This window comes from Bufo gargarizans, chromosome 5 (genome assembly GCF_014858855.1).
Source record: "Bufo gargarizans isolate SCDJY-AF-19 chromosome 5, ASM1485885v1, whole genome shotgun sequence".
Classification (NCBI taxonomy): domain Eukaryota; kingdom Metazoa; phylum Chordata; class Amphibia; order Anura; family Bufonidae; genus Bufo; species Bufo gargarizans.
Genome location: NC_058084.1, coordinates 105,409,980 through 105,427,035, shown reverse-complemented (window position 1 = coordinate 105,427,035; position 17,056 = coordinate 105,409,980). Strand labels below are relative to the sequence as shown.

General features: G+C 42.1%; 1 protein-coding gene across 1 annotated transcript in view; it reads left to right on the top strand.

The window, feature by feature from the left end:
- The window catches only part of ADHFE1 (alcohol dehydrogenase iron containing 1), a 53,290-nt gene extending 36,690 nt beyond the window's left edge, over positions 1-16,600 (top strand). The window contains exons 12-15 of the mRNA XM_044294835.1: positions 357-435; positions 2,844-2,940; positions 7,313-7,470; positions 15,802-16,600. Of these exons, the coding sequence (XP_044150770.1) occupies positions 357-435; positions 2,844-2,940; positions 7,313-7,470; positions 15,802-15,885 (418 nt within the window). The 3' untranslated portion in view covers positions 15,886-16,600. The remainder of the gene's footprint in view (positions 1-356; positions 436-2,843; positions 2,941-7,312; positions 7,471-15,801) is intronic.
- Positions 16,601-17,056: the final 456 nt, after the last annotated feature.

The following is a 17,056-nucleotide window of genomic DNA, read 5'->3' as shown; positions in this document are numbered from 1 at the left end:
AGTTCTTTCAATCTATATGCAAACGAAGAGTTAAGTGCAACAAGGGTGGGCCCAAGCCACTCTGTGCACCTCTGCGCCTCCTACTTCCTCTACCAGTCCCTTATTCTTCTTCTTCTTGATTGACAGGGCCAGGCAAGAGGACTATGTAGGATCCTGGCCGTGTCAGCCAAAGACAGGAAGGTGCTGGCAGAAGAAGCAGGAGGGGCAAGGGTGCACATATTCCTGCATTTGCTGAGCTAGACCTTCAAGGCATTGTGTCTGGTTTAACAGTAAAGCTCATGTTGACGGGTTTCCTTTAAATTTATAACTCCCATACTATAAAAATAACAATCCATGATTATATCTTTTTTTTGCAGCCATGGGATGTCATATCCAATTGCAGGGCTAGTGAAGACATACCGAGCCAAAGATTACAATGTGGATCACCCAATTGTGGTAAATATATCTTCAATGTTATTATTTTTCCTTGATTTTGACACTTTTTTTCTTGTAATGCAAAAATCTGTTCTGTTCTAGTTTTATGGTTTCAGAAATATATGTGATATATTTCTTTCATGAGGCATTATGTACTAGAATGAGGTCACAGGTAGAGCCACGAAATTTCACACAATATAAGAATTTTAATCACGTTTGATAAGGATGTGCATTTATACACATAGATTCCTTTCTTTACAGTTTTTCATAGTAAATCCAGTGGGCTGTGGTAGCCTCCAACCCTTTCAGTAAGCCCTGCTCCTTTTCTCACCAGCCCCTCCATAATTTTGCGACCATGATGTATAATTATGTTGTTGGTCGTTCATGAGTTAAGCAATATAACTGCTTGCTATAGTCACATGGTATGGACTGGATGCCCATTTTAGATGGGTGGTTTAATTAGCAAGTCATCAAGTACGGTAATCGCATTGATATACAGAGATTTGCAGATCTTATGATCGAGATTTTTAGCAGAAAATCTGCAATTATAATCGCAAGTCATGGTCCATAAGTATTTACACATTGAAGCCATGTAAGTTGTAATCTGAAGTAGTTAAACGCTACATATTAGCGAAACACATAATGGTTCCCGAAGAGCTAATGCCCCTTCATTCTTGGTGGGACCACCCATAATCAGACATAGATGGTGTACCTAATTAATTATCTTGATATAACTTCTAAAATATGTGAAGCTTCATGAACGAATTTTACTGTGATGGCGGTACAAAAGAAAAAAAAAAGAATAGCGACAAGCTGACACTTGTGTTACTTTAAGTGTTATAGTGTCCCATAGGGTTGGGTGTGAGCAGATTATTGGGCATGGAGCCTGTGTTGCCTTTTAAATAGAGACTCATTTTACTTTTGCTATAAGTCTTCTAGTTACAGTACATGTATTTTCTTAAAGAATATTTATAATATTTCTTGTAGAATTTAAAGGGAACCCGTCATCAACTTTATGCTGCCCATACTAATGGCAGAATAAAGTAGAGACAGGCGAGTTGATTTCAGCGCTCTGTCATTTAAAAGCTAAAGGTGAGTGGTTGCCGAGAACCAACATCACAATCATTGCAGACTGGGCCTGGAAAAGAGTCACGGCCACATGAGAAGAGTCATGGTTATCCATGACTTCCTGCTCCCCCCCCCCCCCACCTGCCGATGACTGACAGTCTTCTACCTAGTTTTCTCCCTTTTTTTCTAGGAGAGAACTGTCAATCATAAGCAGATGGGTGAGAGAGCAGGAGATTAGGAATAACCATGACTCTTCTAAGGCTACTTTCACACTAGCGTTCGATCGGATCCGTTCTGAACGGATCCGATCATATTAATGCAGACGGAGGCTCCGTTCAGTACGGATCCGTCTGCATTAATAACTTAGAAAAAATTCTAAGTGTGAAAGTAGCCTGATCGGATCCGTTCAGACTTTCAATGTAAAGTCAATGGGGGACGGATCCGCTTGAAGATTGAGCCATATGGTGTCATCTTCAAGCGGATCCGTTCCCATTGACTTACATTGTAAGTCTGAACGGATCCGCTCGCCTCCGCACGGCCAGGCGGACAGCTGAACGCTGCAAGCAGCGTTCAGCTGTCCGCCTGTCCGTGCGGAGGCTGAGCGGAGCGGAGGCTGAACGCCGCCAGACTGATGCAGTCTGAGCGGATCAGCTCCATTCAGACTGCATCAGGGCTGGACAGAGGCGTTCGGGTCCGCTCGTGAGCTCCTTCAAACGGAGCTCACGAACGGACCTATGAACTCTAGTGTGAAAGTAGCCTAAGGTAGATTTGACTTTTTTCAAGGCCTGGGCTGCAATGATTATGATGCTGGTTCTCGGCAACCACTTACTTTTAGCCCATGAGTGACACACCGCTGACATCAGCATTTCTGTCACTTTTTTATGCTGCCCTCAGGAAGGTCAGCATAAAGTTGATGACAGGTTCCCTTTAATGTTTTAGAAAGTTAAACAGAATTGCATTTTTTTTTTTATGTATCACCTTACTTAAAAAAAAAAAAAAGAACAGGCCAGAAACTGTTGAAAATAAAGAAGAGTTATTACTCACCTCCACCGATCTCCCACCGCTACTGTTCTGACACGGCTCTGGTCTTCTCTGCTCTCCATTTCCTTTTCCAGCTCGACATGCCTGAAATGCCAGGAAAATCCCCATCAGCTAATCACTAGCCTTAGTAGTGACCGGCATCAGTCAGTGATTAGCTGAGCTGGTATTTTTACTATGTCGAGACAGGATAAGAAGTGGAGATCTGGGGGAACCAGAGCAGCATCGGAAAGGTAAAGGTGAATAAAGCTTCTTTTCAGAAAATAAATATTGACCCCAGAAAGCCCCTTTAATCTGGTTCTAACAAATTTGTCTTTCACCAGCCTCATGGACTTTCAGTAGTGCTCACATCACCAGCAGTATTTTCCTTCACTGCAGCTATGTGCCCAGAGCGCCACCTGGAGGCAGCAGAGATACTTGGTAAGAATTTCAAGAACTATTAGGTTTAACTTAGAAGGAGATACCAATTTAGGTATGTCCACACAGGATAGTACTGTATATTTTATCCTATGCATTGCAAAAGTTGAAATCTGCAGCAGAAATCCACTGCATAAATTTATATTTTCCTTGTCAATTTCTGGATGGATTCTTTATGCAGTGTGTGAATGAAATTTGTTCAAATCTCACCCACTTAGCTACTACTGTAAAATGCAGCAGATTTTCTGCCTGCAAGGCTGCAGTTTCCTTCAGGAAAAGTCTGCAGCATATAAAACGGATGTGGATGTACACCACTAAAGCCTCATTCATACGTCCCTGTCCATGCTCAAATCCATGAAAAGGTGGTCATTGATGCCTCCGTGAAGATGTCCATGAAGGATACGAGTGTGGTCCATGTGTCCGTTTTTTGCTGTCATTGTGTCATCCATGTTTCACGGACATTGTGCAGCAAATAATTTTCAAAGCATCTCTTCTTAAGGATCCGTGAAACACGTTGCATCAGTGGTTTTCACAGACCTATAGACTATAATGTGCATGATGGAAAAATATAGCATGCTTCCGTGCTAAAACCACAGACCCATGGACCGTGCTAAAACACAAATGTGTGAATACACACATTAAAATGAATGGGTATGTGTGCAGTGTGAATGAGGCTTTATACAAGTGACCAGCTGAACTGATGACATCACTAGGGGAAGGTGCAACTGCTCACACATTGCCCTGGCCAGATAAAACATGGACGGGATGGGTCTGCTATTTTTGTTAGGATCCCTCTTCTCTGGCTAGTGTAGTGCATGTGCTATAATTCAGTAATCTTTAATATGCTTGATATTATTATGGCAATTATGATAGAAAAACCGATCATTTTTTAAACAATCAAGCTGTAATGTAATATATCTACTGTTTTAAACATCATTCAGTCGTTTATTACCTAGATACTTTTATGATGGCCAATACAGCCAGTTTTGCACTAGTTGGTAGAAGCTATAATTTACAGACTTAAACAGTATTTGAATGTTGTTGCAGTCATTACCTCACATTACCACTAGGTGTCACTGTATAATCACATTCCACTTTTGAAATTAGAAATCAATGTATCAGTAAAAAGAAAAATCAGACAGATTTATTAATACAGTCACAAAGATATTTATGGGACCGATAAACCTTTAAGACTGATGAATATTTGGAAACAGACACAATTTTATCTGTACACATGGCACAATAAATTTCTGCCATTAGACTGATAAATATGGTGCACACTTTTAGACCTAGCAAGTCAGACCCAGTGCTTCATCTTTTATGGAAGGCAAAATTCATATTAGGGCGACTTCACAAAAGTTCTGCAACTGAATATCACTTCCACTCATCTGAATGCACATGGATTTCTGCAAGCCCCATTCAGGTGCTGTTTAGTGGCATTGTAGTTGTTTTATCCCTGTGGGTTTTTTTGGTTTTGTTTTGCACAAATCTCAGCAAATAAATGCCACAAAACTGACACAACTACACAAAAAGAAAGTAAGTGAACCCTTTGGATTTATCTGGATTTCTGCATTGATTGCTAATAAAATGTGGTCCGACTTCTCTAATTCACAGTTATGGCCAAACACAAAGTACCTGAACTAATTACATAAATGTAGTTGTTCCATTCATGTCTGTTATTGAGCAGACCCTTGAACTTAGCAGCAATCATCTCCACCAAACGTTTCCCGTAGCTACAAAATAGGTTTGCAGGATATGGTGGAGAAATTTTGGAGTATTCCTCCCTGCAAATAATGTCTTTCAGTTCACCAATATTTCTGGATAGCATTTTAATAAGATTAAAGGGGTTTTCTGGGATTTTAATATTGATGACCTAGGATCCTTAGGATAGGTCAATAATACCAGATTGGCAGATATGAAAGTTATGACTGATACAACTATGTGTGTTACTAGTTTAAGTAGATCAGACCACATTTTATGAGTAATTTTTGCAGAAATCCAGGTAATTCCAAAGGGTTCACTTCCTTACTCTTTGAACCGTAAACACATTCTATGACAAGGTAAAACTGCATATCATTTTGGGAGGCATGCCTTAACCATGTATGTGACGGTCTGGCAGCAACAGACACAGTGACTCCCTGTAACTCAGTCAATATCCTCTGCTCTTGACTCTCAGGCGTGCGCAGACGGACAGCATACACGCCTGACTGCTGCACACCAGAGTCTCTGGCTTTCTGCTCTCTTGTCTGCTGCAATTTTGAATCGGCGCCAATCTCACACTCCACCTACAATAGTTCTGACACTGTTGATATTCCCAGGACTAGGCAGACCTTGCAAAGGACAAGTATCCAAACCAAACCAGACCCCCGGAGCCATAGTCACAATAGTCTGAGGTGGACTCATTGATTTCTGTAGGAGAGTTTTCTAGGCATGTTCTGTGACCTGTGCAGGAGGCAGTAGATAAGCTGTGATATCACATATTGTAAATGGTGGATCCTGTGTTATCTATACAGAGGTGATACCTGTCATTCTAATCCTGTCTGTAATGATAAGTAGATAACTGCAATACATTGATCTGTACAGACTATGAAGTGGCACCTATTATTGTCATGGCTGTGTCACGGTCGTGTTGTTGTTCGTCGTGACATGATAGCCGTACATGCTGGTTGCCTGGGGCAACATGCTTGTGGGGTTAACTACCTGGCTAGGTGTAGTCACTATGTGCTTATATTGCCTGTGGCTGGTAGCCTGGAGTTTCAGTTGTCCTCCAGCCTCTGTTGGTGCCAGAGTTATGCTCCTGTGCTGGAGATTCCATCTGTCCAGTGTGAGGGCCACCTAGTTTGACATCATTGTCTCTCCAATGTCTTCCCGTTGTTGTTCTGTCCTCTACCCTTCCTTACATGTCTCTTTGTATGGTGTGGGTTTCGTTATATGTCTAGTTGTTCTTACATGTCTGGTCTGTTGGTGTTTGTAGTCCAGCATGTTTGCTAGACGTTTCCCCTGTCTGTCTGTTGATGAGAGGGCTCCACAAGTCAGTGAGCAGCTCTGCCTGGTGCCGTCATGCCTCCTGTCCGCATGGGGGTCCAGGTAGTTATTGGTGTCGGTGTTCCATCATGTTGCTGTGGCAGGTAAGTGCTAGTTGTTCTGGTGTGTTGTTGTATCACTAGGTTCTTACCTGCCGATCCAGTTGCTGTTCACTGACTTCTCCTCTCCTTGCTGCTAGGCCTGTAGAGACTCCTGTTCATCATTGTTGTGGATGAACAGGGTGTCTCAGTACTGACTTTATTCCAGGGATCTTAAGGGTCAGCTAGGGCCCATGTTCCTGTGTATGAGACCTCCTACCATCTAGGTTCGCTCATACAGATAGGAGTCGGGGCGAGGATTAGGGATGCTTTAGGAGGTGACCTGCTCCCTTATCCCAGCATCCAGGCCTAGTTTCTGTTCCGTTTTCCTTACGGTGTTCGGTGGGGAGTTTTCCCCCACTCTCCACTGCGACAATTATTAGGCTTAGCAGCCAGTGTAAAAACTGAAGGATTGTATGTTTCTTTTTTTGAATATAGATATGCACATGGAAAATTTAAAATTATTTAAGAATGTTTAACATAAAAACATGATTTAAAGGAGTTGTCCACTTTTGCAGTGTCGGACTGGGGTTCCTAGGGCCCACCAGTAAAATTTATTTTGGGGGCCCACCGTATGGATACATTCAAATATAATAAATAATCTAACAATTTTTTAATATGAAAATAGGCTGGTTGAGGTGCTGTACATTCAATATATGTATGTAGTGCAGTAAGTCTACTGTGTTATGTGCCACTTGTGCAGGGCGAGAGAGACTAAGGGCCCACCTTGCTCAGGGGCCCACTGGGGGATTCCCCTGTACCCCTGTGGGCTAGTCCGAGCCTGCACTTTTGTTATATTTATGACCTATCATCAAGATAGATCATCAATATCAGATTGGCAGGGCTTGACTCCCTGCACCACTGCTGATCAGCTGTTTGCAGAGAACACAGTGCTCACAGGCGCGCTGCCTTCTCTTCACTGTTTACCTGTTCGCCGTCTACATAGCAGCGGCGGGCAAGTGTAATTACAACTCCAGTTCCCCATTCACTTTAGTCGGACGGCTCCTTCCTATTCACTTGAAGGATAGGTCATCAATATAGCAAAAGCAGACACCCCCTTTAAAAAAAGGTCACTTTCTGTTGACACATTCCCTTTAAGAGAATGTCCTCACAGATTTATATTATAGCTAATGTTTGTGATGTTTCCTAATCAAATAAGCAAATGAATGTCTTATAGATTCAGCTTGCAATATGATTCAGTGCCTGCTGCACACGTCTATAACCTACAGGTAACACTTTATGTTTTTATTTAGGAGCCGACGTCCGGACTGCCAAAACCAAAGACGCTGGGCTTATCTTGGCAGACACTTTGCGGAAATTTCTTTTTGATCTGAATGTAGATGATGGTTTGGCAGCTGTGGGTTACAGTACAGCCGATATTCCTGCATTAGTGGCAGGAACTTTGCCTCAGGTATGACATCTAAAAGTAGCTCTCTAAAGTCAAGCAAATAAGGCTACTTTCACACTTGCGTTCAGAGCGGATCCGCCCAGACGGATCCGCGTTCAGAACGGATCCGTCTGCATTATATTGTAGAAAAAATTCTAAGTGTGAAAGTAGCTTCAGACGGATCCGTCCAGACTTTACATTGAAAGTCAATGGGGGACGGATCCGTTTGAAAATTGAGCCATATAGTGTCAAATTCAAACGGATCCGTCCCCATTGACTTACATTGGAGGTCTGGACGGATCCGTTGCCTCTGCACGGCCAGGCGGACACCCGAACGCTGCAAGCAGCGTTCGGGTGTCCGCCTGCTGAGCGGAGCGGAGGACAGACGGTGCCAGACTGATGCATTCTGAGCGGATCCGCATCCACTCAGAATGCATTAGGGCTGGACGGATGCGTTCGGGGCCGCTTGTGAGAGCCTTTAAACGGAACTCACAAGCGGAGCCCCGAACGCTAGTGTGAAAGTAGCCTAAATCTTCCCTGTTGCCATATTTTTAGAGAACAGGACATTTAGCTCCCAGGACCTCTTGGACTGCTGCTTCCTTGAATAAAGTACGACTGGCTCCTGGGTCAATGAAAGACACAATTATCAATATTATTGAGGTTGTTTCATGTTAGGACATATGGCGGTCAGAGTCAGGGTCTCCTGCTCAGGATGTTCCTCTATTAGTCAGAGCAGAAAGCCACTAATAATGAGCTGCTCTCGCTCTGGTAGACCTAGCCATCCATGTATTACAGTTACAAGGTAATTTGGTCTCATTGACATTATTCATTTATTCACTCATTAACAAAAAAAATAATGTATCAAGAAGAAGTTGTTGGAATCAAATGAACTTTTCTATGTGTGAACGTAATGATGATATATGTAAGTAATTACAATATTAGAGCAAAAGGAGGAGTTTTTTTAGAGAAAACTGTGCAATTGAAAGGAGGCTTTAGGACCAGTGTCTCCTCTAGCCTGGATACAAGATGAGATACGGTTTGACATGGAGGCATACAGGTTCTGTATGGTATCCTGCAGAACATTCGCCCACAGATGTTACAGCTGGTCCTGTAGATCCTGTACACTTGTAGGTTAGTGAAGCAGGTGTCCCAGCTGGTCCCATAAATGCTCGATTGGTGATAAAGCTGTAGACTGGACAGGCCAAGGAACGTAATCTGGCGGAATCATTCCTGAGAAACCATTGATGTGTGTGGGCAAGCATGATCCTGCTGAAAAATTGGAAGCCCTGTCATTACATTGACATTTCTATCTGAATTAATTATTATTTTTGATGATGAGTGTATTATAACGTACACTGCAAAATATAAACAGTAAAACGATTGAGCATCCTAATGAAAGTAATACCAGCTCTGGTTAGAGGACTTAAAGGGGTTTTGTCATCTCCAGAACGGGACCCCTGAAGTGAGCAGTGAGGAGCCACACACGCGCTGCGGCCCTCCATTTATTTTTTATGGGAGTTCTGAAAATAGATGAGTGCTGAATTGACTATTTCCAGCAGTCCCATAGAAGTGACCTGCACCTATCTGACTTTGAAAGGTATATCCTAGAGTTGTGATGGCTAACATCCGGTAAAACTACGACTCTGAAGATGTAAACTTGCTTGGCTGTTTTCAGAACTCCATAGAAATGAATGGAGCATGTTGGGAGTCGTAGTTTCGCCACAGCTGGAGTGCCGGAGGTTAGCCATCACTGTCCTCAGTTGTAGAGAAAATCAAGTCATATGCAAGTGGTAAGTGTCCACTGGGTAGTCCCAAGCACGGTAAGTCCTGCCCTGTTCCATCCCTTGGCTCATGATTGGAATCTCCATCGCTATTCTAGGTCACACATCCCTGCGCTGAAATCTCACATACACATGATGAAAAACCCAGGACTGTGCATGTGCAGTTCATCATGGCCTGGTAACACCTGTGCAGTACATACTGATGTCTGATACTGGTGAAGAAAGAAATGTACTGCGCATGGGCAGTCTGGAGGCTTTCACTGTGCATGCACAAGATTTCTGTGCTGGGATATGTGAAGTAAAACAGCAATGGAGATGAGCCAGGGGAGGAACGGGGCAGGCTTGAGCACTTGCCATGCTCCTGACCACCCACTTGGCACTGGCCGAGTCATTTGCATATCCCATCTAAATAGATTTTCTCTATAGCTGAACTCCGTTTATGGAAAATCAAGGAATGCTTTCACAACTATGCAAGTCCTGTATCAAGCAATGGTATTACTGTTATAAGCAGAATGGAGTAGACAGACTTCCTTAATGAGTGAACTATATACTTAAAGTAAACTTGGGTGGTCTCCAAACCTTCTCCACTAAGTGTACACTGTTGTGATAGATAATGAAGAACGCATAAGGTTCAGTTACATAAAAAGTCCTATCCTCACTGAACATAGTGTATATACAGGGGTAGGAGGAGCGCAACAATGAGGTCTGTGCTTGACTGGTGCTTCTTTACGAAGGAAACAGCTGTCAGTGTGTTCGGCCCCTCTTTGCAGTAGATATATCATGATTTGCATTTCTTAATTCTTATGAGAAGAAGTCTGAAAATACTGCACATCTGTCACGATTTCCAAGTAACTAGCGGGATTACCTATTATACCCCCTGAAATGCTGCTGTTAACTTGTCACAAATACAGTAAGTGCATATTTATTGGCATTACCAGCCAGAAACAAATGGGGCGTTTACATAATTATAGGGGTTATCAGCAAAAAAAAACTGCCTTAGGTTATTCAGCCAAAATAGTATCTAGTAGCAGTGATGGTCAGTTCGCAGTGTTCGCCAGCAAATACATGCGGGCTGCCATCTTTAGTAAGGTAGACTCACCCGTCTGGCGATGCACAGGTAAGTCCTTACCTGTGCCGGGAGCCGGTCTGAAATCAAATGCAGTCATCGGGAGCAGGCAGTTCCGAGAACAGCCGCCGGGGGCCTTCATCGGGCTGTTCTCGGAACTGCCTGCTCCCGGTGACTGCATCTTATTTCAGACCGGCTCGCGGCACAGGTAAGGGTTTACCTGTGCATCGCCGGACAGGTGAGTCTACCTTACTAAAGATGGCAGCCCGCATGTGTTCGCTGGCAAACACTGCGAACTGACCATCACTATCTAGTAGACCTCTACCTTTCACCACATTTTGCCTGTGTATAGAACATATTTATTACATATTTATTTATTTTCTTTTAACATTTTTTGAATATTACCATAAACCACACAATGTGGCTGATCATGAGGTGCACTTTTATCCAGAAATGTATAAAATAATCTAAATGAATTGAGAAGAAATGAGCTTAGCATGATGCTTCTAAGTTTCAAAACTCTTCCATTTACAGATCTGTATTATGGATCTGTGTTGTTTGGATCCATAATGTGGCACTCATAGCTTTATATGTGCCCATATAGTACCTCTGTGTGTCTCCAGTTTCATACAGAAGCACACAAAGGTTTGTTTTTTTAAATCTAGGGGGTTTCTATGAGAATCCACTAGAGAAAAATCATGGCTTGTCGTATTATGATGATGTTGACAACTTGAAGCATTGCTGTTAGAGGAGGAGAATACGGTGCCTTACGGAGGCAACGAGTGGCAGCACGTAGAGTGCCTACAGGTTTGTAATACTTGCATTACTTTAGGTTTTATGCTGTATAGTGCCTGTGTTTGCAGCAATCCCCAGGTCTTAAAACCTAAAGTAATGCAAATTATAGACACAAATGTACTTTGAGAATAAACCTTAGTGGGAAATAGGTTTTGAACCCACAATGTGCCAAAAAGAGCAAGTCTAAAGACAGAACATACAGGTGTAGCCTTATGGTCCAAAAGTTCTTTCAAATAGAAATCAGAAGGGTTAAAGGGGTTGTGCAGGGGTTTTATATTAATGACTAGAGATGAGCAAAGTTTTCAAAACTTTGATTTGGCTGCTTCGCCGAAGTTCACAAAGAGATTCGATTCACTACGAATTACTTCATCACGAATCACATTCCATTGTATGTAGCAGGTGCAATGACAGGGAATGGCGATCACACCGCCTCCCCGTCATTGAACCCTTCATATGCCACATTCAACATTGATCGCGGCATCTAACAGTCACATTCAGGAATTTCAGAGGTTAATCAGGGGTTAAAAACAAAAAATACATACTCCCCTTATCCATTTGCTCGTTGAGAGGCTGTCGTGGCCATCTTGATTAAAGAAAACGCGCCAAATACGTCACGCGTTAGCATGTGCAAGATTTGCAGTATTTTCCTCAATGAAGATGGTCGCAACTGCCTTTCCACAAGCAAATGGATGAGGTGACTGTATTTTTTTGTTTTTACCGCCATTTTAGGAAAAATTGATTTGTTACCACGAAGTGGGAGGAAATTCGGCTTCATAACTAATCAAATTTTTTCCTCAAATTCAAAAAGAAGTACACTTTGTTAACTTGTTAATGATTTGCTCAACACTATTTATGGATAGATCACCAATATCAGATCAGTGAGGGGCCGACACCTGGCACCCCCTGCCGATCAGCTGTTGGAAGAGGAGGTGGCGCTGCATGTAAGAAGACTGGCAGTGTAAGGAAGAGGAAGTAGCACTCGCATGGAGTGCCGCCTCCTCTTCAAATAGCTGATTGGTGGGGGCTGTTGGGTGTCAGATATGTTGATGACCTATCCGGAGGATATAAATATAAAACCCTTGCAACCCTTCAACCTCCAGCACTTTGATTGCCGGCTTGAGAATGCAATTGCCATGAACAGTTCCACTCATTCTTAATAGTTTAGGACCTAGCGCTTCTCTATTAGCCTTGGAGTTTTGTCTTCAGAAGGAAACACGATGATGGCAATGCTGCATTTGGCATTGGTATACCGTTAAGTTCAGTATGTCCTCTGTCTATATCAGGCGATCATCACATTTTTGCTTTACACTACTTTTTGGAACTGGCCAACTCTGTACAAGTGAATAATTGGGTATGGAGAGTGTATCTCCCTCATGCCTCTAGAGTGATATGCATACTGTATATGTAGATTCTGTAAATATATATTTGTTGTATTTCAGAATAATATTCATTTTATTATTTTAAGAGTTAGTCATTTATCATTTTAATGAGTTAGTCTATGTCACATGCATGCGTTATCCCTTTGGGAATGAATCTGTTTAGAGCATTAAAGGGGTTACCGGGGACCTGACCCACACTGTCTTAGAAGTAGTCCTATGGTGTGTGATAAAAGCTTCTGAGTTTCAAAGAAGATTATCTTTAGACACATAAAACAGCTAGTTTAGGGTCAAATAGAGACAGTTTTAGGGAAGATATAGCAGCTGGTTAGTTAGATGCCAGATTGCCAGATCCGGCAATCCGGACGCAAACTGATGGCATTTGTCAGATGGATCCGGATGTGGTATTATTTTTTTTTGCATTTTTAAAGTTCTACGCATGTGTTTTGCCGGAACACTTGGGTCCAGATCCGGCACTAATACACTTCAATGTAAATAAATGCCGGATCCGGCATTCCGGCAAGTGTTTAGGATTTTTGGCCGGAGAAAAGACTGCAGCATGCTGCGGTATTTTCTCAGTCCAAAAAACGTAAGAGAGACTGAACTGATGCATCCTGAACGGAATGCTCTCTATTCAGAATGCATTAGGATAAAACTGATCAGTTTTTTCCCGGTATTGAGCTCCTGTGACGGAACTCAATACCGGAAAACAAAAACGCTAGTGTAAAAGTACCCTGATAAAGAGGTTTTTGCTAGGGACAGGATAGGGTCACACAGTGTAGTGTGCTAGTGTGTGATATTTGCAGACTCTATACTGACAGGGAATGTCCCACAGGATTGGCGCATAGCAAATGTGGTGCCAATATTCAAAAAGGGTCCAAAAACAGAGCCCGGAAACTATAGGCCGGTAAGTTTAACATCTGTTGTGGGTAAACTGTTTGAAGGTTTTCTGAGAGATGCTATGTTAGAGCATCTCAACGGAAATAAGCAAATAACGCCATATCAGCATGGCTTCGTGAGGGATCGGTCATGCCAAACTAATTTAATCAGTTTCTATGAGGAGGTAAGTTCTAGACTTGACAGCGGCGAATCAATGGATGTCGTATATCTGGACTTCTCCAAAGCATTTGACACTGTACCACATAAAAGGTTAGTATATAAAATGAGAATGCTCGGACTGGGAGAAAACGTCTGTGTGTGGGTAAGTAACTGGCTGAGTGATAGAAAACAGAGGGTGGTTATTAATGGTACACACTCAGATTGGGTCACTGTCACTAGTGGGGTACCTCAGGGGTCAGTATTGGGCCCTATTCTCTTCAATATATTTATTAATGATCTTGTAGAAGGCTTGCATAGTAAAATATCAATTTTCGCAGATGACACTAAACTGTGTAAAGTAATTAACACTGAAGAGGACAGTATACTACTACAGAGGGATCTGGATAGATTGAAGGCTTGGGCAGATAAGTGGCAGAAGAGGTTTAACACTGACAAATGTAAGGTTATGCACATGGGAAGGAATAATGCAAGTCACCCGTACATACTAAATGGTAAAACACTGACATGGAAAAGGATCTAGGAATTTAAATAAACAGCAAACTAAGCTGCAATAAGATAATGGGTTGCATCAAAAGGGGCATAGATGCCAGTTATGAGAACATAGTCCTACCACTTTACAAATCGCTAGTCAGACCACACATGGAGTACTGTGTACAGTTCTGGGCTCCTGTAAACAAGCCAGACATAGCAGAGCTGGAGAGGGTCCAGAGGAGGGCAACTAAAGTAATAACTGGAATGGGGCAACTACAATACCCTGAAAGATTATCTAAATTAGGGTTATTCACTTTTGAAAAAGGACGACTGAGGGGAGATCTAATTACTATGTATAAATATATCAGGGGGCAGTACAGAGATTTATCCCATCATCTATTTATCCCCAGGACTGTGACTGTGACGAGGGGACATTCTCTGATTGCCTGATTGGAGTCGGGAAGGAATTTTTTATTCCCCTAAAGTGGGGAAAATTGGCTTACTCTGGATCAACTTGCAGGATGACAGGCCGAACTGGATGGACAAATGTCTTTTATCGGCCTTATGTACTATGTTACTGGGATACAGCCGTTCAATAGGGCTCTTTTTGCACTGCCAATCAATATTTAAAGCTACAGTACTAATTTTTATTCTTAATGTGTATCAGCCAGCCATCAGCCCAATTTACATAAAATAAATTCACAGACAGAAATATTCTACAATATTAATCGTGGTGGCACTGATAGTTTACTGGCTGATATCATTCTCTGCTTAAGTTGCACTGAACTTGTGACAGTTCCTTTAAAAACCTCCATTGATCTCAGATAAGTGTACCTGACCTGACGTGTTGTTCTGCGTCACTCACTATTATATTGTAGTGGAAACACCTGTAGACATCTTTCCCAAAAAGGGATAATTTTTCATTCTAAAAAGCATAACAGCAGTGTTAAACAGCTGGTTGTTACCACCGGCTACATTTACCCATATCCATATATCATGTGTTGCTGTCACTTTGATATTACTTATTTTACCTTGGTGTTAAAGAGCTTGAAGGGGGTTGGATACAGTCATTGAAGACCTCAGAGTGTCATACATGACTTTTCAGGGCAATCTGAGCACTTTCAATTGCCCTGAAATTTCAATATAATTTCAAGAAATTCTCTGAGTTCTATTTACTGCCAAGTTCAAAGGGGTTGTCCGACAAAAAATAGTGTACTGGTTTTCAAACCAGCACCTTGATCTGAATACTTTTATAATTGCATGTAACAAAAAATTAGCATAGCCACTGAGTTATTAACCAAAATGTATCTGTATAGCGCCACCTGTGGTTTTTTTCTTATTTCTTTGACCTGCTCACTGAGATGGCCGCACATGCTCAGTTTCATCCTTCAACTGCCTCCTGAGCTATGATAGGGAGAGCTGAGACACGCCCCCTGAGCTGTGATAGGGAGAGCTGAGACACGTCCCCTGAGCTGTGATAGGGAGAGCTGAGACACACCCCCTGAGCTGTGATAGGGAGAGCTGAGACACGCCTCCTGAGCTGCAGCAGGAAAGACACTCCCCTTGAGCTGCCAGCTTGATATAAATCTAGCAGATCAATAAAAGGGGGGCTCTCTGGATCCATGTGAGGTACAGGGCTGGTTCTAGCTTTGTTGGAACGAGATTGTCATGTATTAGATGATGATTGATTCTAATTTTTTACCTTAGTCATGGGATAACCCCTTTAAGGCAACAGTGAAGACTCACTTTAACTCTTATTAAATAAGAAATATGTCCAGACAATGATACATTTTCTTTTACATTTTAGGAAAGAGTAACAAAGTTATCCCCCAGACTGCACTCTGAAGAAGACCTTTCAAAGTTGTTTGAAGCATCAATGAAACTTTATTGACATGGAGCATACTTGGTAGATGTAAAGGGGTTTTCTGGGTATTTATACATAACGTTTATTGCAATTACTACTATACCTTGACTTGTGGACAATAGGTACTAGAACATTGCTGGTTGTCCGGTATGCTGCAGTTTTTGTCCAACCACCTCTCGGCATATTTGCTGTGCTGCGGCCAGACCTCCAGCCCGTCCCCATTACAGTAAATGGGGCTGGAGCGGACTTCCAGCAGCACACATGGGCCAGCATTCATACAGATCCGGCAGGCTGGTCCCCCGGCGGAACAGCCTGCCGGACCCTGCTAACGCTAATGAGAAAGTAGCCTAAATCAAACACAGAAGTGAAGGAGGTAAATATACATAGACTATCCTGAGCAAGGTCCTGAATGATTTGCTGTGAAAGATATGACATATATTACAATGAACGAATACAGGGCTTGTCCCAATAAACATTATTTATAAAAAAAATAAGAATGCCCTTTTAACTACAGTACCATTCAGGGAAAATATTGCATTGAGTGTTGATTATTTCATGTAAAAGGATACGCTTTATAAACTATGAATTTCAATCTGTGATGTGCCACATTGGGAATATCCATTCAACCTTTGGTTAATGAAACAGAATAAAAAAAAAGAAAACTTCAACAAAAGTTGTATTGCATATCTAAACCTTGTTATTGTGGAAAATTATTTAGCTCAATAAATAATTATTGCTGCAATGATTCATAGTCTGTAATCATTGCTTTTATCAACAGAATTGCAAACCTACAGTATGAAAATAAATAAGTAAACTTCAGAAATAGCAATTTCCTGGTATAATCCTCAAAGTAACTCCCTTTAACACTGAGAGTCTTATAATACCAGACTGGCCTGCAAGGAAAACCAAACAAATTAGAAGTATTCTGGTCCGAAGCATTTATCACCGATCCACTGGATAGGTGGTAAATACTAGAACGGTGGAGGTCCAACTGATTGCCCAGGTTCTTATTTTCCCCAGACTGTAAACTGCAGCTAGCTGGAGTTTGAATGGAGCAGTGAACTGAATTCTTAGCATAATGATGGCATGGGCCCTGCCGCTCCATTCATTCTCTATGGGACCACTGGAAATAGCTAGAGTTCTGTACTGGATTGTCTCCAGCAAATCCAAAGAGAATGAATGGAACAGCAGGGTGAAT